The 26012-nt window shown below is 42.1% G+C and overlaps 1 protein-coding gene across 4 annotated transcripts in view; it reads right to left on the bottom strand.

Annotated features, from left to right (window-relative positions):
* The window catches only part of plxna1b (plexin A1b), a 179384-nt gene that overhangs the window by 117681 nt on the left and 35691 nt on the right, over positions 1-26012 (bottom strand). For all 4 annotated transcript variants that reach the window (XM_026168467.2, XM_026168469.2, XM_026168468.2 and 1 more), the window contains exon 3: positions 7091-7273. In XM_026168467.2, the coding sequence (XP_026024252.1) occupies positions 7091-7273 (183 nt within the window). The remainder of the gene's footprint in view (positions 1-7090; positions 7274-26012) is intronic.

Below are 26012 nucleotides of genomic sequence, written 5' to 3'. Positions count from 1 at the left end.
TGTATCAGCTGCCATAGACAGAGTTCTGCTATAATTCTATGGAACTGATGCCTTAAAGAAAATCATTATTTGCTGGAAAAAATACACTAAGCGCATCAACAGTATATTGTGATTTTCACTATTGTACAGTAAAACTGAGTGCAATTTTAAAAAGTGCATGTAACTTTCACACACACATATCATATGGAGAGCAGGGACTCTTTGATGTTCCACCCCGAGATGCCTAATGGAGATGACCTAGAAACAGGCTGGCCTCGTCCTCACTTGGATCATGTGAGCATCCCAGCTTGCATCCAGACTCTTCTAATCTTCCCTTAAAAATGGATTCTAGCGTGGTGCATTTATAATTCATCTCCCTTGCTCTCTCTTTTCATTCTGTATCCCTTTCTCTTGGCTTTTCCCCACTCTCATCTACTCCCCACTTTGGCTCATTAACCCCTGGTAGTAGTGAATTGTGGAGAGAACGCAGAGGTAGTGAATGAGTGCTGTGCAGTGCAGTCACACACAGTTGAACTGAGCTAAAATGCATTAGCGCTGAGATTATCAAGGACTGAACCGTTCTCATTTGTGGCATTAGCCTACACAGAAGCCCACTGTAACTTATCTTGCTCTTTAAAAATGATTAGCTTTAAACATTTATTGTAGCTTTGCTTAAAGGACTAGATTGGTGCCAAGATTAAGACACATTTGTTAAGGTTTTGAGAGTGAACTATCAAGTCATATCGCCTCTTAATGTCACCATAGCTTGTTAGGAAGGTAGGAAATATGGCTCGTTATGGCATATGAAGCTCTTGCAGGAAAAAGGTGCAGAATTAGACCCCTGGTTTAATGAGACTGGATGGAATCATGCATGTGTAAAGGATGGTATGGCATTAAATCTTTTAAGAAGACCCCTCATTACTGTCTACCCTTACAATCTAAGTGCTACAACCTATTTTCTGGAGTGGGAAAGAGCATGTATGTGTGTGCGTGGGCCTACGCAAACTTTATACATGCAAACTTCCTGTATACATGTACACTTGTACATATATTTATTTGCATTCGGAGTGCATATGCGCACACTCCTCACTTTAATGAGAGAAAATGATTAGAGAGAAATAGCGATCACTGCCATTTCATCTCAACACATACAAACGCTCAGCTATTATCAGGGAGGGGAATCTTTGATCACAGAAGGAGATAGAAAGAGAATATGTGAGCAGCAGATGAAACAGAGAAAACGAGGCAGAGAACAGAAGCAAAGAGGCAAAGTGAGGAAGCAGTGGATGATCCTGTTACTCACTGTGCTTGTTACACTAGTCAGAGTTGAGGGTTATGGATGAGTTTTAGACATTGTTAGAGCTTATATTATCCAACAATCTATATGGTTGCTGCTCATACAATGAGCAAAAGCAGAGATAGCAGAAGTGAACAAACCCTGTATATTCACAGTGTGAATCTACAATGACACCCTCCAAAGGCTCGAGTGTGTGCAGACGTGTGCGAGAGTGCATTCACGGAGAGATGCAGAATGCTATTGTAGGATGAATATAGTCATATGCAAGGATAACCTACATATGAGAGAAAGACTCAGGCAGGCAATGAACAGAGACAACTGATATCCATTTGCTTGAGCGACAATCACACAAACACAGACACATTAGCTTAAGCTTGGAGATTTAGATTGTCAAACATATTTCATTGTCCACTGCCTGCGTCGGTATAAGTAAGACCTTATAATGGTCATTACATTACTTTAATAATATGCATATAGTTCAAGTTTCACTCCCCAAAAAACAAAAAACAACAATAAAATCACCATCTGTGGTCCTCTGAGCACTGTATTAGCCACGGTTAGAATAACAAAGGCAAAATTCATTTGAGGTTACGTGCTAAATGAGTGGTCCTACGGCATATTCCTGGCTCGTCTCACACATTTGTGGCTCAACTGGGCTATTTGGGAAAACACCATTTTACTGTGCTGACAGCACAGAGGGAACAAATTGTAGCAGAAAATGATACATTTAGCTGTTAATATGAGAACATTATGATTAGATTGGAAGACTGATGGCACGCTGGGAGAGAACTAAATTAGGTGGAAAAACTTGGTGTTAAATACAAAGTGCAAGTTATCCGTTTTGTCTAGGGAACTTGATCATAACTCCACAGCCTCTGCCATATCAAATCTCTTTCACAATCAGCTACATCTCCATTTCCTCCGTCGCTTTCTCATCCGCTTCGTGCGTTTGTGTGACCCCATGCAGTTGGGTGAACTAATGACCGAGGGCCACCAAGAGCCCGCACAAAGCTGGCCTCTGTGCTCATGCCCGGGCCAAACAACTCGTGGCTTGGGAGGCTGAGCCAAATGATGACACAAACCACAGAAGTCTCTCACTCAGACACTCACACACACACACACACACACACACACACACACACACACACACACACACACACACACACACGAACAAACAAAGTCTATGTACCATATTTTCAGACTGTAATTTTCTGCACATTCTCAATTAAAAGACGACGACACAAATAGAGAATCAGTAAAAGACAGATGTTTATTTCATCATTCCTCCCTGACAAGCAACTACTTTATTTTCAGAATGTGTGTTTTTATTTTATTTATTTTATTTATATATAATTGTTTTTTACTATTTGGGCACTGTCTGCAAAGAGAAGGCTGGAACAACAATTTAAATGCAAAGCACTAAAAACAGCCTCACACACACAAACACATACACACACAGGGGAGTTGGACAGGGCAGCATTATGCACCAGTAGAATAACAATCATCAGTCAATTAGGCCATGACATGGTCTCTTGACGGTGACACCGGCAGCCCCAGTGGAATACATCAGTGACTTCACACAGCAATATACACATACAAATGACAAACTGTCACTTCTTATTAACCCCTGAAATGCTGTCTCACTGGTGTAGTTACGGCTTAAACCTCATTTCTGCAGTATTATCTTTACTATGATGAAACATTTTTTTGTTATTTTCAATAGGTTAGAAAAATAAAGATGCAAGCTTTAGATCATTAGATCGCTTTTGGGGATAATCTTTAACACCAAAGCTGGAGCAAGTTTTATGTTACAGTTACTTGTGTGGGTTAAGTTTTTCTTAAAATTTGACAGTGAGAAATATTATTTAGAACATTTGCTGAGGTAATTTTAGACAAAGCTCAAACTGAAGATGAGACTCAAAGACTTAAAATCTGTAATTCATAAACCTAACTGTGGCTTCATGAGGCCTGCTGTGTGTACAACAGCAACAACATGTGAAATCCCATCTGCCACTTAATGTTTAGATTGCAGCTGCTTAGCTGACGCAGTCATCCACTTAGCTTTTACAATGTGCTGCAGGGTGACAGAACAAATACTCGGTCATGTTCGCTTTCAAATACACCTCAACGGATCCTGTACTGATTAGCTAATGAAAACACTTACTAGGTGTAGGGTCAAACATGTTATTTTTTGGCTCCAAGACATGCTCTCAAACCATCATCCACTGCACTCTCTGCTTTGAATATCCATCAGTTTCCTTCCACATATCCAATTCGGGGTCACAGGGGAGCTGGAACCTTTGCCAGCTGCTTTTCAGCAGTGGGGTACACCCTGGACAGGTCAGAGGATTTTCAAAAAATGATTTCTCATATTCAAAGGATTTTTAAAATGCTATGTTGAAGTTTGTTACATCTATAAACCTATGTGTTTCATGTAGTAACATGTAGTGTAAGGCCTTATTTGTCCCATTCACTATGTTATTCTTATGCTGGTCGTTTACGCTCGTCTTATATTGTCTTCTAACTTCTGTCAGAAACTGCGGGGAAGCTCAATTGATGCACTGATGAATGGTCATTGAACGGCACCTCCGCACCCACACACCTGAGCCTGGCATGGACACAATGGGGGACACATCGAGCACTTGGGGCTCGTACCACCTGGCACACTGGCCCTATATACATAGCAGATGGCTCGCGCTGGCCTCTGATGGAGGGTGCAGCTGAGGAATCCTAACCTGCGTTTGAGTGTTCGTGTGTGTGCAGCACCAAAAGCAGACAATAGGTACTAGATTGTCAAGTGCAATCCTCCCTTCTTCTCTCATCTCCCCAGACCACCTATTGAGATGGTGCATATGTGTGCAAGCGTATGTGTGAGTGTGTCATGGTTGATGCCCATTTATTGTCACTGCTCAACGGGGCCTGAAAGCACAGAAGTGGCTGAGAGAATCACTCAGACTTTTATCATTATAAATGTGTTGGCTAAACAAACCACAGCAGCTTTGTTACAATGCTTCTTCAGACAGAAAGGCATAAAAGAGGAGTGAATAAGGTCCACTATGTAAACTAGAATAAAGCTGACAAAGACACAGATGGCAGGCAGAGCCAAGCACCCAGACATAATCACATCGTCAAAGAATCAGAGCTTTTAATCCTAAAAATTAAGTGCAGCAGATAGCCGGTCAACAGTTGTGCCCTTGACCACAGCAGTATTCAGATGACCATTGAAATTAGTTAATCAGAGGGCATCACCTCTCTTCATCGCTTCCTTCCCCCTTCTTCTTCCGCTAACCTCCTATATCTCCTTCATCTTACCATCTTCCTTCCTGATTCTCTCTCTCTAATGTCGGTGTCCCATCAAACCATTACTCATTAGTAAAAGCTTCTCCTGCGAGTGTGTGAGAGACTACAGAGCACAGAGGGACTTCATTAGTGCTTAAAACATGTTGTTTATGCTACTGTCTTGTTGCTCTGGAAAACCTTGAACATTATAGTTAGTTAAAAATAGACTGAGTGCAGATATAACAGATTATCAAAGCACTTCACGTCTAGCCAATAAAGACGTGAACAAAAAGTTATTTAAGGTAAAGTGATGTTCCTTAAACCTCAAAACTCTCCCAGGAGATTAATGTGGATCCATTTGGCAAACATTAGTTGGTTATATTTAAGATTATTGCAACAGTCACTGCCAGATTTGTTGTTTTTCGGATTTGCCAATCATACCTTTCCATGTCTCTTAAAACGCACCTGAAAAGCACACATGCAAGCTGTCTCCTTAAGGCAAATTCATCCAGCCAATCAATACTCTCCTTATTTCTGCCCCTCTTTCCCTTCATCGCCCTCAGGCAGAGCTATATAAACAACATTCAACACTAATGCTCTCCTGAGGAAGGTGTAAGAACAGGAACATACTCAGTAATTCCTTCATGGCCTGCATGGACTCCCACTCGTCCACACAAACTTTAACACTCGCCCTGAAACAGACGGTGCTTTTACTGAAAGGATAATGACACAAATAAAAATCAGTTACAGAAACACTGACGCACACAATCAGAGGACCCAACAATCTGTTATCACACACTATTAATTCAGTTGCTCTTTTTCCATTTTTTTTTCTTCATCTGCCTCTTTATGGCTGCTGTCTGAGTGAGTGAGTGAGTGAGTGAGTGAGTGTGCGCGTGTGCATGTCTGTGCATGCTCCAACGTCAGGTTTTAGATATTGTTCCTTCACAGCAAACTGAATCCTTTCCAAGACCAGATTATTTTAGTTGTTTTTGGGTTTGACTGAAACACAAGGCAGCCAAAAGAACCGCGGGCTCCTTGGCTCTGCTGTTGCGCACACGCACACACATGATGCCGCGCACACACATGAAAACGACTTATCTCAAAACCTACTGCAGCAGTCTCTTCCCCAGGTGATGCTCCAAACACACGTATATACCTCAGTCAGAGTGCAAACACCACACAAGAAAAGACATGTGAGAACAGCTAAATAAATAAAGGGACTGTTGCCGAGCTAAGTGAATGGGTGTCACTTTGACAAATGCGCGGCACTGAATCTTAGTCGACACTGTATTGTTTGCCGTCTCATGCGCTCTCATAAACACAAACACATGCGTGCACACACGAACCCATGCCATCGCAAGCGCGATGCATTATTATGCACACTGTGAGTGACAAACACACAAGCATTGCGTGAATACATAAACTCGTATTAAAAGTGCACAAACACACAGGCTGATTATACATTCATAATATTGAATGGATGACAGGTCTTGAGCAGTGTGGAGAGAAATGGGGTGAATTCTAATGAGATACCATTTACCCCGAGAGCTCTGTCCTCCATAGTCTGGATACACACACACGCGCGCACACGCAAAGGAACAATTGCTGAGATTGAACACAACACTGTTACACAAAAAGGACCATAATTGCGGAAAATTTTACATATATCTAACATACAATCACAAAAGGTCAGCTATATCAGTTTAATCAGGCACAGAGGTTTGTCCATTTGTTACATGACCGCACATCATTAATCATTCCTCTACAGAAAAGGGTGCAACAGCCGCATAAGTGCGATGACATAAACCCTAACTTGCTTTGAATCCACAAAGAAATTGACCCAAAGAAAGGGACAATAGTTTCATCAAGAAATGCACTTTAGATTTTCTTCTTCCCCACCAATGCATCCATCACCACTTTATCCCTGTCCAAAGCTCTATCCACCTCAGCCCTGCACAGCTGACCTGAACAGAAAAGCCATTCACCAGTCATAGCTGTTGGATTGATTGAAGGTGAGCTCTTAAAAGACCGTACGTGGCATTGGGACAAAGCAGTTACGTTTTATGCCTGACGTGACAAACATGACAATCAATGAAAGAGTAGGCGCAGACTTGCTTTAAATTGCTTGTTAAATGAACAGGTTTTAAAGAGACACTCGGATGTCCTGCTGGAAATAGCCACCAGCAAGAAAAATGGTGATGACTGCATTTAGTATAAAAAAAAGCATCAGCAAAGTGCCTTATGCAAATCTACAACGATTAGGCCGCCAGTACACAGCTTATGAACTGACAAGCATCACTGGGCAAAACGCTGGTAACCATTCACAAGTAAAAAGATATTTGCCAGAAAGTTGCTTCCTTTTAACTGGATAATAAATAAACGACAAAAATCTAAATGCCTTTTTGGCTTACACACAATTTCCCTTCAACTTCATATTCCATCCAGTTCAAATGGAAAAGAAATACCAGCATCGATAGAAAAAAATAAAACAAAAATTTTAAAAAGACCACACACACACACCAACAATCCTACCTTCTTCAGTTTCCCATTGCGTGAGCCAACAAACGCCACAGTGTTGCCACGGTAGTCATACGCTGCCACTGAAGTCATGCCATCATCCTTATCGATGAAGAGAGGAATCCCCTCGATGGTGCTGGTTCCCCCCAGAGGCTGGTTGAAGTCCTGACCACAGAAGTTATCGTCGATCTGAAGTGGCTAGAGACAGGAGGGAAAGGCAACGAAATGAATCAGACAAAATAAAAGCACTCAAAATTCTATTCTGATCTAAAGCAGATTGTTCAGCAGAAAACAAATTAATGTAGGTTGTGATGTTTGGGGTGATTGTGTGAATGTTTTTCTGTCTGACAAGAGAATTCTTTAGATTTGTTGTGCTTTTAAAGTGGTATTTACAACAAGAAATGGAAAAGTATCTCATTTCAAAACAATAAATAGATTCCGTTTAATCATGAATTCATATAAGGACACATTCTAAAAATGCTACAAATTAGCTTTTATATTCAAAGAAATGCCTTTTTTAAATTCTAAACTAATGTGGTCTCATACTATGGAAGCCGCATGTGAAGCACCTATTCTGAGAATTCCTCAAATGCCCTTAAAAACAATTCGTAAAAGCAGCTAAGCTGCCTAAAAGTCAACTTGCTGCACGTTTCCATATTCAGTGAGAATGGCCAACATATTTGATTGTTGATTGATTATTGAAATTGAGGTTATTCACTCACACTCACACACTGCTGTCTTTAAAGCACAATCCCACCATGCAAACCCCTTTTATTCCACAGTGTTCGGTCATGGTGGTGACACGGCAGTAATGATGGTGACTATGTGACAATATCTGGAACATTCCAGTGTCACGAGGGGTCTATCACCCCAGGCAATCCACTGACCCATATGATGCTTTAACCAGTCATGACATACAAACACAGTCAGGGTATAATCCATGAAGCAGGGTTAAAATGCCACAGCCAATAAATGCTTTACTTCATTTGCACATTTTTGTACACAGTTTCAGGATATCAATCAGGTATCACTGGGGTTAAGTATTAATACATTAATCTGATGGATAACATTTAGTGACTGTTGTTTCTAGTTTCCCACGCTAGAAAAGTGACCAATGTTTCCTTATTTCATCACTATCAACATCTTTCCCCCCCCCCCCAACTTCTGATCAGACGAAAACTAGCCTGAAAACCACTTAAACTCTGGGAAACTGAAAGCTATATTTTCTACATTGTTGTACATCCAAACAATAAGTGATTAATTAAACCAAACCAATAACTGTCACGGCCAATCAAAGTAATTCTCTAGTGCAAAATAAATGTTTAAAAAAAAAAAAAAAGGTTGTCTGAAGTAGTGCTGGGCATCAGGTGACTTGTCACCATGTTTTTGCTGCTGATGAGATGAAGTTGGTAAGATAGGCTGACACCATCTAAGAGCTCAGACTTTTCTCAGCCTCAATGTGGAACTTTAAGAGAAGCTTAACACTTGTTATCCTGTTAAAAATAATTACACTGTCAAGTTCCAGACGTACAGGACTGATAACATTAATATGGGAGCTACACAGCAAAGGTTATCACTTGTTATGAGCCCGGCCACTAGCCGCTACCACAGTGATAACAGTTGGCTAATATTACTATTGGATTATTGCTAATAGAGTTAAACGGTATGCTGTGTGCTGGCCAGGTTAACATTTATGATAACTGTTTAAAACTTAAATATTTCTCAAACTGGAGCCTGACTCACTTCTTTAAGTTCCTAAGTGTCTGTTAGTGTCAAGAACGTCAACTACTTCAGCTGCTAGTGTGCCTGGCTGTCTGCAGCAGATATGTGTGAAGTTGTGTGTTCACTGAAGGAGGCAAAGCCAGCACTAGGCCTGCACAATAAATCGAAAATTTATTGTCATTGCGATATCAGCCTGCGCGATGGGCCCATCGCAAAAGACGACGTAAAGTGCGATAATTGGGTACCTTAAAATGTTTACACACGTGCTTTAAAGAATTTACCAATCAAAGAAACCCCTTTACACATTTGACCAGTCGAATAGAGCCCTTCACGGCATTAACCAATCAAATGGATTAGAGGCCCGCCTCCTACGCAGGTGGGGAGCGAACAACGCTGCAGCAACGAGTCAGAGTTGTAAAGGTTGAGAGCGAGACGCATGACGAGAACGCTACTGACTATGAACTCGTGCCTAAAAAATAAAATAAAAAAAATAGTACCTCGCTTATTTGGAGGCATTTTGGATTTGATAAAGACGACGTTCTCCAAACACAGGTACTCTGCAAAACTTGCCGAACACTCATGGCAACCACCAGAGGAAACACGACTAATCTCCACCATCATCTTCAATACAACCACAGAGAACTGTTTGAAGAGTTCCAGAAAGACAGGGGTAGCTAAACAAAGGTTGCTAATGTTAAGACAAAGAGCGCAGCAGTCCAACAGCCGTCTCTGTATCAGAGTTTTTCAAGTGGAACTCCTTATGAGAAAACGTCAAAGCGCTACAAAGAAATAACAGAGGCCATTACACATTTTTTAACAATGCCTATAAATACAGTTAGCAGAGAGGGCTTCACCAGTCTGATACATAAAGTGGACCGCAGATACCCATCCCCTCACGAAACTACTTTTCCCATGTCGCCATTCCACAAATGTATGAAACATGCCGGAAGACCGTCATGTTTGAACTGAGCCAAGCTGAAAACTACGCAAGCACTACAGTAAAGTTTCCTCTCCAGTTTTGACTTGCATCATAACTACTTGGTGAGTGGTAAAATGATGAACAACTGCATTGAGATAATTTGCAGTATAATTTAAGTTATGTTTATTTAAAACTAATTCTAGAGACCAGGAAGGATGTCTTTCAGAATTCAAGCCTCAATGTTTTTTTATGGGGGCAATGTTTCAATGTTAAAGTGCACTTTGTTGTTACACTGCTAATACAGCAGCTTTCATTAAATAAAACTGTTGCAGTAAAGCGGAAATTATGTATTCATTTTTTGTTTTTATTTTGCTATTTATTTTATCGCAAGTCACATCGTTATCGCAGTATTGATCACAGTTATCGCACATCGCAGGTTTTCCTAATATCGTGCAGCCCTAGCCAGCATTGTTAGCATCGTTGCTGTAGAAATTGATTATCACCTCAGACAGTAATTTTTAGCAATGATTAGTGTATGAGTATCAATTTTCTTTGACAACGCCAATCAAATAAAGTCCACTTTGGATGCTGTTATTAACAGAGAATAAATGTTTGTGCATCTGCGACTTAACCACAGCCGGCAAACGTGTGAGTTGCTGTATTCACACACATACACATACATAGGGAGCGTGTAAATGGCGGTGTAATCCATAGTCTTATCACTACATCATCTGATTGATCCGCACAGGAGAAAAGATAACACCCACTCCCTCCTGATCTGCTTAAATTGCCTGCAGCTCAGCACAAGTCAATAAAACGTTATTCTGCCTTTTTCTTCCTTCTCACTCTTTTTCTGTCTCCTCCTAGCCACTACAGTAACTTAGCAAACATCAATATTCCCTCCCTGTCCTTTTCTACTTCTGTACCTTCTCTTTTCATCCACCCCTTCTCTCTCCATTTCTCACAAAGTCACCAACTCCAGCCCTCTGTCCATCACACATCTGCCCACTTAGACCAAGTCCTCCGAGAGGTGGTAGGACAATCAACTCGAGACAACAAAGTGCTTGCCCCTTCTTACTCCCCATTTTTTTGGCCCTAACGTGTCACAGGGTAGAAGGAAACAAATAAAGGGGTCAGTTTAATGGGGGTTTCTGTGTGTATGGCAGTGTGTGCATTTAACGAAGTGAGAGCTAGAAGCAAACGCAACCATTACCTGAAACAACTTTCTTTAGTAACCACTGATGGCTAGAAGGCACTTTCATCCCTCACAACAAAGGCGACTGACAGACAAACATATAAGCACCCATGCGCACACAATAAACCGAGACATTCTTTCAACCTGAGCAAGCAGATGTGGTTACAAGCAACAAAATAATTCCTCATACACATCATATGACAAAAACTAGGGCCAACCATTTTAAACCATGTAGTCATGTGAAAGAAGTGCATGCGTCTTCAGTAGCGTTTCCACACAAACAACCACACACACACAAAATCCCAAGATGTACAAGCCTAAGAGGCAGGACCTAAAAAGGTTAATGTATCTTCTTTAGAGGAGGCCAACTGTGGAAAATACTGTATACAGTTGCCCCAAGACTCTATAAGGGTTAATACACAAACCACCATTACAAACACAGGCATTAGCAAGTGCTCACACAGTAACCTACTAGGGCCGAACGATTATGGAAAATAATCTAATTGCGATTTTTTGCCCCAATATTGCGATTGCGATGCGATATGCGATTATTTTTTAAGGTCTTTGTCTTCTGTATTATTAAACAAAGACAAGCAATACATCTGTGGTGGGGCGTGGTCTGCGGGGCCGTGCGGACGCACCTGCACGGCATCCGCAATCACGCCCGCCGTGTTAAAACACGGGGACTCAGGGGTTGGTGGTGGTGTGGTGTGACGTGAATCAAATAAAGTTGGCTCTGAACGTCGCTCCGTGGTCCCGCCGTGCCTTATTCATGCCACATTGGTACCGAAACCCAGGAGGCGGCATGGCGGGTACCTACCAGAGCCAGGAAAGGAAAGAGCTGGCCGAGAGGGTGGCCGAAATAGCGGCCACCCAGCGGAAGCAGGCGGCGGAGGTGCGTCGCCAACAGGAAGAGCTGCGGAAGGAGAGCGAACGCCACCTGGGGAAGATGGCAGAGCTGGCAGCGCTGCTCTGGGCCTGGGCGCCACCCCCACAAGTGTGTCCCGAGGACAGTGAAGCGGTGGAGGAGCCGTGTGGGTCACCTCGGCAGCCGGAGGTGGTGGACGAGCCACGCGGGGGTCCGAGCCTGCCGGAGGAGGAGGAGCAGCCGGGTGAAGGGCTGCTTCTGCCGGGAGCGGTGGAGGAGCCGCTCCAATCGGAGGCCGAGGACGAGGCGGGCGAGGGTCTACACCTGCCGGAGGCAGAGGAGTCGCTCCACCCAGAGGTGGGCGAGGGGCTGTGCCTGCTGGGGGCGGAGGCGCAGTGCGGGGAGCCGCTCCAAACGGGAGTGGCGGAGGCGGTGGCGGAGCAGCTGTGCGGGGAGACGGAGGTCCCTGCTCCAGGGCAGCCTGTGCAGCCGGAGTTGGAGGCAGAGGAGCGGGACAGCCCCGCTAGGCCGGGGATCGGCGGGCTGGCTAGTCCAGCCTCGCTGCCACCAGTCGATTCTGCGCGCCTGACGTCTGCCCAGCCGCCTGTGTGCAGGAGCTCACGGCCATGCCTGTGGGGCCGTGTCCGCTTGCTACGCGGCCGACCTCCGGACCAGCTTCGCCGTTGCCGCTGGATGCGCGGGCGGCCACCAGAACGGACGCTTCCCCGTCGCTTGGTCAGGGGCTGGGGCGCCGATGTTTAGGGGCCGAGTCTCGCCCCAGTTCGCGGGGGGGGGGGAGTAGGTTCGGCCAGATTGCTCCCCGGCCTCAATCGGGCGATGGGGGTATGTGGTGGGGCGTGGTCTGCGGGGCCGTGCGGACGCACCTGCACGGCATCCGCAATCACGCCCGCCGTGTTAAAACACGGGGACTCAGGGGTTGGTGGTGGTGTGACGTGAATCAAATAAAGTTGGCTCTGAACGTCGCTCCGTGGTCCCGCCGTGCCTTATTCATGCCACAACATCATATAGTATGGCCAATACTATATTACATTAATTTTAAACTGTTCTTTCCTGGAAGACAGACCTCTGTTATGATGACATGAGGTGATGCATGAATTGATGACTGACATTTTTATTTAACTTCTTCAATCACAACAGTATATTTGAACATACACAATAGTTTATTTTTAGCTTACAAACATCTGAGCATAAAGTGCTGACAAGGAACCCTGGTGTAAACATTAAAATGAAAGTCAGTACAATGTGCAGATTGCAGAAATATACATAAAAAAAATCAGTGGCTTTACCACACTCAGTTTTTCGACATCTGTGAACTACTAGACAGTCATTCAATTAAAAAATAATATTAAATAAATAAAACTAATAAATAAAAAATACACACATCTTACTGATCTCTGCAGTCAGTAACATTACACATAAAGTGCAAACATAATAGCAATTGTATAAACACACACACAAACACGCCTTTAAAATTTAAAGGCGTGAAATTGGACGGTCTAGTTCTGATTAGCGTCACCGCTGTCTCGGTGGAGTTTAATAAACTCGGCCGTCTGCTTCTTGCTATCTAAAATATAACCAGACACTGGTGTAAATTCTCGACTGTCTCATATTTCTGTTTAATAAGTTTTCTGTTTGACGTTTAGTCAGCTGTGTGAAAACCAAGGAGGAACCCACCCGGGGGATTAATAAAGTTTTATTTTATCTAATCTAATAACTTTAATCTCAGCCAAACCGATTTACTCACGAACAAACAAAACACTGAAAAAAGCCCAACAATAACATTTTTAGGTTGTCTAAGTGACTTATATATTACGTTTAACCCGAGCAGCGAAACTCCGCGGTGATCTGAAAATGATGTGCCGGGAGTTGTGCCGTTCTCGGCCGCATCAGTAACCCTCGAGCTCCCGGCTAGCTGTCGAGCTGGTGGGTAGCAGACGCCTCTGAAAACGTCGAAGCACTTTTGCAAATATGGGATATCTTGATAAACCGAGCAGATATTTGATGTTTACACAACTACTTTCTCGCCTGAAAATATGTTAAAAGTTTATTTTGTGACCCAGAAAGATTAGTATGAGTAATTTTAAAACTTAGTAGCGGCCGCCATTGTTGGAAACTGGAGTTTGGCTGGGCCGCGCTATGAATTCTGGGATATGGTAGTAATTTGGACAGCCTTCGGCGCGTCGCTGTGACGTAATCGGTCTACAAATGCGGCCTCAGGAGGATGCAGCCCATGAATTTGGACATGTCCAGAGTATAATCGCAGCCTTTGCGGTTAGAAAATTGCACTTGATCATGTCGCGATATTATCGCAAATGCGATATATCGTTCAGCCCTATAACCTACACAGGTCTCTCTGCGGTACTGGAGGGGTAAAGGTGGTATACAATTCCTGCTGGTCTAAAAGGTTTAAACAGCGTAGATCAGCATGGAATAGAAAGCATTTCCCTTGAGGTCGGAAAGCATTTTAACAGAGGCTACACTCTGATGTGGGTTCTGCAATTTAACACACTAAAAGATTCCCATGTGATTTGGAGCTGATATTTAGTATGGAAAGGATATTCCATCCTTTGTGGTCTCTGCAGAGTTGCTGGCTGGAGACTGCATGTAATGCTCCGCAGTGTTTTCAAAGACACGCAGCTCCGCCGGGGACGAAGGAGTTAAGCCAACAACCTTCCGCTGACTTTGGCAGCAGGGTCTTACAAATGCAGAAGAGGAGGTTTCTTGTTTTGATTTTCACAGGGTGCCTGCGGTGCACACTGAATGAATTTGTGGATTTGCTTTTCACAGAAACTTGGCCTGTTCTCAAGTCCCCCCTCTCAAAAAAGAAAAGGGGGGGAAAAAAACAAAAAAACAAAAAAAACATGTGAGTGCTGTGCTCAAGGCAAACAGAAGCTGATGGCTCTTAATGACGTGATCATTGTCACTTTATTTTTTTCTAAGTGAAGAAGCATTTATTGGAAATACAATGTTTAAAATGTACCTCCTGAACAATTTATCAAAGCTCCAATCAACATCTGCTGAGTTTATTATAATCAGATACAAGGAGAACCAGATAGTTACTAGATGGTTTTGCACAAACAAACAAAAATAAATCGATTGAATAATTAACAACAAACATAACTTTTAACTGTTTAACTGTTGTTGGATTTGACTATTACTCGATCTTTTATGGGTTATTGAATACACACAATTGTACAATTCTCTCCAGCTGTTGATTCTTAATATGCAGCTCATACTCATGGTGGCAGAGAACTGTCCGACCTAAATACTGCTAGTAAGTATTGAGAACAATTATACACATAAAACCAGAGTGGTCTCTACAACCCTACGTAATCATGTTCATCAACCACAACTGTATTTCTTCAAGAAGGCGGAGCCGCTTCACCCATCTCGTGCTGCAAAATGGCAAAATAGAGTGAAAATGTTCATATGGCTCCAGACACGTGTGCACACAGCTCCACCCACAATAACAGACTGATTACAGATGTGCGCTGGATGGCCAGGCCTAAAGGAAATGGTTGAATAATCATTCCCCCATGATTGCCATTTCTTCAACATATTAAGTCAGGAAAATATGTCTGGGCACACAGACTAGCCTCAAGTGGAATTTGTCAATAGTCACCTCCATTGAGTGAAACATATGGAAAACAGCAGAGTACAACATGGGGTTATGTAAGGGAACATACATAGTGTTGTTGACTGAAAACACTGCTGTGAATTATGGCAATTAAGGAAGGAGGAAACATGGGCGGCAAACACAAAACACTCGTTCATTTAGAAACAGGCAAATAAATTGGGTAGCCTGCTGCAGTAGCAGGCACTATGTTTCTTTGTAGAAACCTGTTAGTAAGAGGAAATAAATGCTCTGTAAAGGAGTGGAGAGGACAGCGGAGAGGGGGACAAAAACTGGCTGGCATTAATGCTGACGGCGTGGTTTCGAGACAAGCCTGTCGTTCATGTGTGTGCTTTTGTGCGTTTCTGAATGCGTGCGCATGTATTTATCATGGGCAGCAAAAAGAAAATGCTTCTCTCCCCACTAGTCATCAGCTGTCTCCTCATCAAGCCAACAGAGACGTAAATGCGTTTCCAGAAACATGACATGTACCTAACTGATGCATTTCACTATAACGATGGCCTACTTTTATGATGGTGGGTGCGAGAAGATGAGAAAGAATGAAAGAGAGAAGTGAACAAAAAGAAGTGACAGACAGCAGTATGAAGAGGAAACCGAACATATGCGGCATCAACCACAAGTGCTGGCTGTTCCTCTGCTGTCCTATGTTGATGAAGTTTTCCCACACACACACGGTACCTGCATCTGCCAGCATACACTCTGTGTGTGTGTGTGTGTGTGTGTGTGTGTGTGTGTGTGTGTGTGTGTGTGTGTGTGTGTGTGTGTGTGTGTGTGTGTGAGTGAGTGTGAGAGACTGCCTCCAAGCAGAGTGAGGGGTTTTGGGAGAGGGCAGCATCATAAATTACCCAGAAATCTCAGTGAGGGTTTTGAACTCATGGAAGCATTGCAGGACTTTCTTCAAGTAGAATAAACACAAGAAGTGCTACTGAGCTTGTGTGCATGTGCTTGCAAGGATACTTGGAAGTGCTGATTTTCTAACCAAGAGAGCAGCCTAACAACCTTTTACCTGGTGGCTTACAGTGATATCCATGGTATCATAACTATGTGCATGTGCTGTGTTTATTTCTGTAGTCAAAGACAGTCGACATCAACCCCCCAGAGAAACACAGAAATTAATTTCATGTGGCAATATACAGCAAGAAGCAAAGGGGAAAGAATTCATGTGTAACTGCCAGGCACACGCGCGCAAACAGAATACTGGCCTACCATTTCAAAATTATTTACCAGCATAGCTCACTCAGGTCTCCGTAATGTATAGCACTAGTGACGGGGCTTAGAGGTTCTCAGCTGGAAATAAAGACCTTATTTGAATACACACCAAAAATTATATTTAGAGGATTTCCCCCAGATATATGGCAGTCTGCTTCAACAACACAAGTGAATGATGTACGTGAAGTCACATGGAAAATAAGCACACTGGAAGAAGGTGGTGGTGTGGTTACAATTTGTTATTTTTCATATTCCTTAAACTGGCTCATGCAACAACTATTTTTGTTCTGTTCTGCTTCCAAAAATCAAAAGCAATTCATCTCTGAGTTAAAGGAATTATTCAACCCCTCATGCATTTATACCTCATCCTATTATAGTGCAGTCACTAAACACGCTCTGTGTGTGTGTGTGTGTGTGTGTGTGTGTGTGTGTGTGTGTGTGTGTGTGTGTGTGTGTGTGTGTGTGTGTGTGTGTGAGACAGAGAATTTATCAATTTTCCCCCAAAGTACTCCTTTAAAAGTTCAGAGGATTTCACAGTGAGCTCTGGATTATTCTGTAAATCTGACAGTTATTTCATTTATCTTCAAAATATAACATTTCCTGTTCTAAGCCAAAAAGAAATAAAAAAAAAAAGAAAAAGAAATAACACACCCTAATCCCCATAGCTTTTACAAACACAAATTTGCACTTGATATGCTAAGAACATATGTTGAAACGAGCCAAAATTAGAAGCTCACATCCGTCTATGTTTAGGATAAAAATAAGAAGGAAAAAAAACCCCCACCAATGTCAGGTGTGACACCACTGTGTCAATTATGTGTCAATTATGACAACAACCTTGTTTCCCAGCATGTGACAAAAATGATGCATTAACGTCACCATGAGGAAAGAGTGTTCATTTAAAACCAAGGGCTTATCCACAGGGGAAAAAAATCATTTTGGTCCTGTGTGCCATCTATTATTTTTCCTTCTCCTTTTGATTCGTTCTAGCCATTTTCTAGGATGTGTTACTTGATCCTAACTGATCAATAATTTAGAAAAAGAAATTACTGCATCAATTCCATATTCATTGGTAGCAGGATGGTAATTTCTATGTTGAGTGCACTCCAGGCAGACGGTGAAACCTCAAGGAGTTGGCGCCTATTCAGAGAACTGCTTCCAAAAGCTGTCACCACATGTTTAGACCATAATCCAACTGAATAGAAAGAAGAAGAAGAAGAAGAAGAAGAAGAAATATTGCCTACTGGATAATACGAAATGCACACTCACTCATAAATGTACACTGTCACTTGAAAATGTATCTTTGTAAGCACAGTTAGAAAGGAGAAGATTGCATGTGATCAGGAGGCCCATTAGCCCAGCTGGGACATATGGGTGTAGAAAGTGAATGAATAACATACTTCCACCATCAACCACCACAGGTGCCCTTAAGCAAAGTACTTAACCTCTGACTGCTCTGATGGAGCTGCCCAGCGACCAGCAGTGGGAGATCGGGCTCTTTAAAGTGCTGACCCAAACAGCAAAAGATACTTTAACAAATTCTAACTCTGACTGTATCCAAGCTGTATTAAGAGCCTGTAAAGAAGTGAGGAAGAGGTAATGATGTATGCAACACACACCCACACACACAGTACCGATCAATACATAATTACACTGGCAATTAGTATCGTTAGAGTGGTGCTGGAGATGGGGATTTGTTGAACTAAACACTCCACAGAGAGGGAGAGAGGGAGAGTTTTTCTATTGTTCTTTAATAATGGAATGAGAGCAACCGTGCGTATGTGTGACGCTGTTAGCTTACAGGGACGCAAAGCAAACCCGTGCCGTTTACAAAAAGAAAGAAAGAAAGAAAAAAGAAAAAAGAAAATATTCCTGATTTTAAAATCCAATTTTCTATCAAATGACCAAATACTAACTGAAACATGATTCATTAGGCCCAATAACTTTAAAGACAACCCACCCAATCAACATCTCCCTGCTCAACTCATTTAGACTGTCAATTAACTCTGTTCATCAACGCTGGCTCAATTAATCAGGTCTAATTACTTAAACACATTTACCGCCACATCCTTTTAGATTAGGCCTGCAGAAAGAGGACTGTGTTTTACAGAGACCACATGCAAGCTACATTCATCAGATCATATTTATAATGACGGATTTAATAAGGTTAGGAGCTGGCCTCAGAGTCAAATCCACTTTGTCTTAACACAGAAATGACAATCTGCTCGGTTAATTTAATGTGGGCTCATCAAGTGCAGAATATTTGTTTTAAGATGCTGCTGTAATGGCAACAAAAAAATATATATCCGGTTGTTCAGTCTGACGTCACTAGCCGTGTCTGGGTCTAAACTCCGCTGCAGGTCCATATATCAAACGATCACTGTGGCATTACTGAGAGTTGAAAAACTGTCTAAAGTCTTTCATCTTTAATAAAATGATCAGCGTTCTGCTCTACCAGGTGTAACAATTGAGTTTAACATCCAGGCATCCATGAAAACGGAATTTATGACATTTAACGGAGTTAGAAGTTAGCAGGGAGTTAGCTCGCTAGCTTCTATCTAAATACAATATAGCATTTCCTGACTGCGGGGTTTTGGAAACAAATTAAAACATGCAGCTTTCTTATCACTTCCAGCATAAATGAAGACAGAAAACTAAACAGCAGTGACGTTTGTAGGGTTACTGAAGTTGGGCTAGCTGGTATATAATGATGTGCTACGTGACCGCTAGCGACATAGCTATGTTAGCATAATATAAACAAGCTAACTTTTTTTCCACTCGATAAAAGTTAACGTGAGTTTTCTCGGTGGTCAGAAACAAATGTAATCGCATGGCAGGATGCTGTAAAAGGACCAAACTTCAGCCAGGAGAACAACTGAGATAATTCATCTACAATACAAAGTTAGTCATTCATATACTGCTGCATGGGCTGGGCTGTAGTTACATCCTAAGGTTTTAAAAACTGAGCTTAAATAAATGATTAGCGGTAATAAAAGCCGAGGGAGGTCAACAGGGATCACTGACTGTTTTAGGAGCTTTTTGAGATCAAATAGAAGAAAATACATAGCATTAAACATGTTAACAACACAAAAGCCATATTAAACGCAGACTACTTTAGGCCCAGAAGTAGGATTCGTCGCGTCATCACTGAACAACCGGATTCTAATTTAGTCGGTAACAATGTCACAACACAAGAAATCTGGTAACGAGCACCATTACGAGTACAACTAGACGATTTCCAATACCCAATTCAAAACATATTTTTTATCATTTATATTTCCATTTATATTTTTCAAAGACTGAAATGTAAGCAGGCTACTCAGACCAATCTTAACATTAAGAATTGGTTTGTTTTTTGCCACTGCAAACACTTTAACAAAAGGACCACTGTCGACTTTACAACAACAACAACAACAACAAGGCAAGTTTCCCTCAAACAAAATGATAATGTGTATTTCAGGATAAAAGAAGGAGAATAGTTTGGATGGATTATTTGAACAGATCTGGATTTCAGTCCTTTGGGTGTTTCACTAGAAGTATTTCCTCTTTTGGTCTGAAAAGCAAGATAGCATCATTTGCATACTCCACATTTGCAAATTATTTAGGACTGGACATTTACTGCCTGGCTTATCAACAAGTCAGGATGGAGCTCTTGTGACAGGTACACTAGACAATACTTTAGGTGTAGTTTTTTTCCCCACCTTCTTTTTCTGCATGCAAGAATAGACTAGAACATTTGTAGGTGCGTGCTTCCCCCATTCATTCTTAATGAATTGAAGACTTGATCCATACACTGCCTAAAATACCTACTTTACTTTTTTTTTTTTTTTTTTTTAAGTGGTATCAAAAGGTTTTGTAAATATATCTGGAGACTTCCACATTAGAGAGTAAATCTACAATTATGTTATACTCTTATAACGAGCAGCTCTTCAGAAGCAGCAATATCATTTTGTGTAGAATAAACAAGAACTAGTTTAATTTTCACAAAACTCATGCTCATTAAAAAAAAAAAAACAACAACTTTAAATTAATTGTAATTATCGTAATGAATGACAGCAGAATCCAAGTAACTTCACAAGTAGTGGCTTTTAAACACTGCACGAGCAGTGAGCACTTTAACCAGATACATAAAATAAATATTGAACACAAAGTGACCACTTCAATATTGATTTCAGGTTTTGCATCAAATATCACCTCTGACACTGTGGGTCAAACAACAGCTGGTCTATGCAGCACACATACACACACAAAAAGTATTTTAGACGGACTCCTACTTGCTATGATTGATTCTACAAATGATTGATGCGTTGGCCTATGACAAAGTTCAAAACCTTCCTATCCATCTGGGGATCGAGAGAAAGCAGTGGGACATTTTGAATAGGGCAAATATAATCCTTATAAAGAGAAATTCCAAAGCCAATGAGCACAAGGGTGGTAGCAGGATGGTTTTCTCCCCTATTGTTACTCAAAATTCCAACAGAAGTATTTGGTTGTTAAGTACTTTGTCCTCACTGCAGCCCTAAATCGATCCCAAATTAAACACTGCAGGTTTTTACTAAATAATGTGTGGCGCATACACATGAAAAGCACAACCATATGTATGGGTTTTTCTGTTTTGTTTTTAATTCAGTTAGTTTGTGTGAGTCCATTATTGTGACTTGGCTCGGTGAATAACCAGTGCAAAATTTGTTCATTTCAAAGGGTTCACCTTTTCTTGCAATACTGTACAGTTCCAAGTGTGACTAATAGCAGAATATAAAAGGCCTACCAAAACAATATTATACACAAGACAATCTTGTGTACAATATGCATCTGTTTGCACTGGTCTGTAAAACATTAATGGCATTAAACAGACACAAAGAGTCATTGTAGCTAATGCTGTTCCCAGACCACATGACCAGCATGGTTTAGATTCCATATAAATATCTGCTATGACGGCCAATTAGAAACTGCCTTGAACAGCTCCAATACAAACCCTGGAGACCGCTACAGGGCATCTCCATTGTGGATTGCTGTGTAATGTGCTAAAAGGATTCAGATGGAGATTTTCTAACTTAATATGGCCATGCTTCCCTCCACTGTCTTGATGTTAAGTCCACAACTTTCCTACGACTTTCTCCAACTACATTTCAGAGCACTTAAAAAAATAAAAATAAAATAAGGTCAGTGCTTGCTAGTTTTCCGTTTTGCTTACTGCAGAGAAAACAGCTGGAAGTGACCATCAGATAAGACAAATTCAGTGAGTAAGAAAACAATTCTGCAAAGTGACCTCCGAGCAACAAGGCTCCCCAACTTCCTCTACCTAAAGTGCACCTCTTTAATTTCTGTAATATTTCACATACCAAGAGTCTTCTTGTGCTCCTCTGTCCTCATTGTATAGCACCACCTACTAGACATACACATGGACAGATGTGCCACAACACACACAGAGTTGACATGACAGAAATGTGTGCCGCTGAAGAGGACAGTGCAGTGCCCAGGTGACGGACACCGATATTATTTGTGCAGCAGCCAGCATTCAATCACACTCTCCTCTCTTCCTTCCATCTTTCTCCCCTCTTTCAGTCATCTACTCTTTTCTCAAGCTGTTCTTGGCAGTGGCGGTGAAAAGATTTCTGGGGCTATCACTCTTCCTCTCACCCTTCTCTTCTCTCTGTCGGTGATTCACTGCCTCTCCTTCGAGCATGCTGGCTGTAAAAGGCTTGCTGCTCTCTCCTTGATCGTTCCTCGTCCTTCCTTACCAGCTCTACATACCATTTTGTCTTTTTAATCCATTCTCTGATAATATTCTCTTTTTGTCCCTGCCTTTCACACATGTGTCATATTTAGGCGGCTACAAGTTACACCTACAAGTTAGTCAGCCATGATTGCAACGCAAAACATGGCTCAACATCAAAGTCCTCATCTTCAAAAAGAAAAAAAAAAGAAAAAAAGAAAGAGCACAGCGTCATTTTTCATCTTGCCTGTAGCTCATTCATTGGGTTTTGCTTTTAACAATTCAATTGGTGTACACGTAAAGACCCAAAATCACACATCTGAACTACTGCCTGGATATAATACATTTGTAAACAAAACAGACTTTGTAAATGTTCCTGAATTTTGGAAAAGGTATACGAATGCTTTTCACTCCGGTTTTCACTCCCTTCAAGTCTCTACCTTGGCTCACTTTGCTATTTTGCTGTCTTTTTCATCTTCTTAGCACCGTTCTTAACTTCCTATACTCTCTCCTGTATGTTGCTTTGGCATCCAACTCTTCCTCTGGATCAGACTCCCTCGTGTTCTTTCATTTTTAACGCCGCCCACGTCTAGCACCTTTCTTTCCCTCTCTCTCTCATCCATCTCTTGTTCCTGCTGCCCCTCTCTCTCGTCTAATTCCCACAACTCACTCACCCCTCCTTGCACTCACTTCTATACTGTGCCTCTCTCCTGTTTCTCCTCTCTTCTGACTACACTTTTTATCTTTCCTATTTTTGTAGTCATCTCCCTCTCAACCCTAACTTAGCAACTCTCTCTCTCCATCTCACTCTCCTCCTGTGGAAATGGTTTGTATTGATCCACTCTCAAACTAGGGAGAAGGTCAGGGGTTCAATAATAAAGCTCAGGGACAAAACACAGGCACATAAACAATCTTACTCTTGCACGCACACACAAATCTTTTATCACAGAGCTGCTTCTAATACGCTCAAACATTTATGTTTACAGAAAACAGCTATCTCACTGTGACTATAAACATATCATCTTAATGATGGCCGAAGGCAAGAAATTACGATCCAGCACAAATCTGAAAATTTCACACAGCGTCTGGTCATGCATTACGGCTGTGTGGCCAACAGCTGTCCAGGCATACCGCACACCCCACCATCAACCACGCTTTGCCCTCTAAACTACTCTATGGAAGGGTCAGCCTAAACGCATTCACCCTTCACACCCACATCACTGAGCATTTCCCACACTACACAGACTGCATTCGAATTCCTGAAGCAGCTGAAATTCAGGGTGGGGCTCAGTACCAAACTTCAGTATCTTACGAGAATGTGTGTGGATATGTAGAGTGAGAGATTGACAATTTAAAAGTGTTAATCACCTAATTCTGCATGCCTGTGTTTTAATTACTAACCAACTGCACAAACATACAGAGATTTTTGCCCCTGATTGAACTATACACACTGCACTGACTTGTGCATGTACACATATCATTCTGATAGTAGCAGAAAACAAACTGCACTTGCACAAACATTATAATTGTCACGGTCCTGGGTCAGCTTCAGCCTCGCCTGGTCCAGTTTCAGCTTCGCCTGAAGCAGCCTCCTCTGCTTCTGCGTCGACCTCACCTGGTCCTGCGGCTGCCACACCGCCACCCAAGCCACGTTCTGCACCTTGGAATCGCCGGCCACTTTCCGGGCCACCAGCTGGACGTCACTGCCGCCCGTATGGTCAGCCCCCAGGACTGTTTCCCCGTCGCCGGCGGGTCCCAGTTAATTCTTTAGTCTAGTGTCTTAGTTTGGCTTTCTTGTATTCTCTTTAGTTTTCTGAGTATTTACTTAGCCGCCCTCTGTGTCTCCCTGTTATCGTTCTCTGTGTTTCTTAGTTGCTCCGTCTCCCCTAGTCAAGTCTGCGTCTATGTTACATTTCCTGTTTTACTTTGAAGGTCTGTGTCCTACGTGAATGTATTGAGTTTCACTGGTTAGCATTTATCATTTTTCAAGTGTTACGGACCATTCAAATGCTTTAAATAATGAGCTATTCATTAATTCATGCAGCACTGTCTTCTGTGCACTTTAAACTATGTTTCTCACACTCCTAACCTATAGCCAATTATGTCTTTAGACTGTGTGAAGAAGCCTTTCGAGTAGCCCACACAGGCCTTTAAACTTCACATTAAGGCCCCCAAAAGGTTCAAACCCTACTCCTAACAACAGGCCTAAACACTGCACCACTGTGACATCTGAGGCATTTAAGTACATACAAATCATCTGTTATTATTATTCTGTCTAACTGAGTTCTGTGCTTGTCATGTTTAATCATTTATGCAATGCTCTAGCTTCAAGGCTGAAAAAAATAGTCTCAGATTTGAGATTGGTCAGGTCACTGGTGGCGGTTAAGGTCAGTGGTGGGCAGCTGACACAAGGTCAGTGCTTAGGGGAAACTTCGCCTACATCATTAGCCTGGGTCTAACCTCTCATGCTTTGCTGCTGCCACAGGGTCAGTGGGTCGGCTTATCTGTGAAGCTATTACATCATCATCATCATCACTGATGACAACTTGTAAGGGACAACAGTTTTTGAGATGATAAATTAACGGCAGATGTAAGATTACCAAAGCTCCTGTAACAATGGCTGCAACAGAAACGGTGTGGGAAGCAAAGAGAAGGGGCAGGAACAGTGTTATTAACAGAGCATGAATGTGTGATTTGATGAAGGAATCGCTGGCATTAAAGTGAAGATTGTAGCAGTATTAGGTCTGAAGAATCCTTGGTGGGATGTTCTTTGAGAGGAAAAAAAAAATCAATACAAATTGCAAAATGGAGAAAAAAAGGGGGGGGGGGAGACAGTTTCAAACTGTCAACAGCACTATTGTGTCATAGCAGGAAATGCGTAGGTGCAACTGATTAATAACAGCTGCATTCCATTAAAATAGAGCCTTGATATGGTGTACACTGGCTTCCCAGTATGATTTATTGGGACACTTAAATGAAAACCATAATTAATGTTATTGGACACACCTGTGCTCCTGATGTAACAAGGGAAGCGGTCTTGGTAAAACTGTGTTATGCAGGAAATCTATTTTGAAGTCAAAGCCAACAATCTACAGCAGTTTAGACTCTGCCGAGGTTGGGTAGGAGTTATCATGACAGCATTAAGCTTATCAGCACAATGCAACAAAGTTATCTACCTGGTAACGCAAACTTGCACATATAGTATTTGACTGGGCTTCACAGTGAGTTACCAGATGCACTGCACCCCATAAATGGTAAAGTCAAACTCTTTGCAGCACTCTGCACCAGTAGCTCCTGCAGTACCAGTGCAAAGGTCTAATTGAAATAAATGAGATAGGCTGCTTTTTTGGCCCTAGAGCTATTGTCAGTGTGATGGGCCCTAAGAATGAAAAGAACCGTAAAGAATGAAGACAGCCACTGAACAGGAAAAAGAATACATCTACAGAAGGTGGTAAAAGAGGACTTGGCTGGGTCATTCACATCACTTATACTACCACACAAAACACTCCTGCGCACTCAAGCTAATGAAGACCTACAAAGAGAAAGAGTGCTGTTCTTACCAACTATCCCACTCCATTAGACGCAACACAGGGTGAATGGTTTGTGTGTGTGTGTGTGTGTGTGTGTGTGTGTGTGTGTGTGTGTGTGTGTGT

This window comes from Astatotilapia calliptera, chromosome 5 (assembly GCF_964374335.1).
Source record: "Astatotilapia calliptera chromosome 5, fAstCal68.1, whole genome shotgun sequence".
NCBI classification, from domain to species: Eukaryota; Metazoa; Chordata; class Actinopteri; order Cichliformes; family Cichlidae; genus Astatotilapia; species Astatotilapia calliptera.
This window is presented reverse-complemented; position numbering and strand designations above follow the sequence as displayed.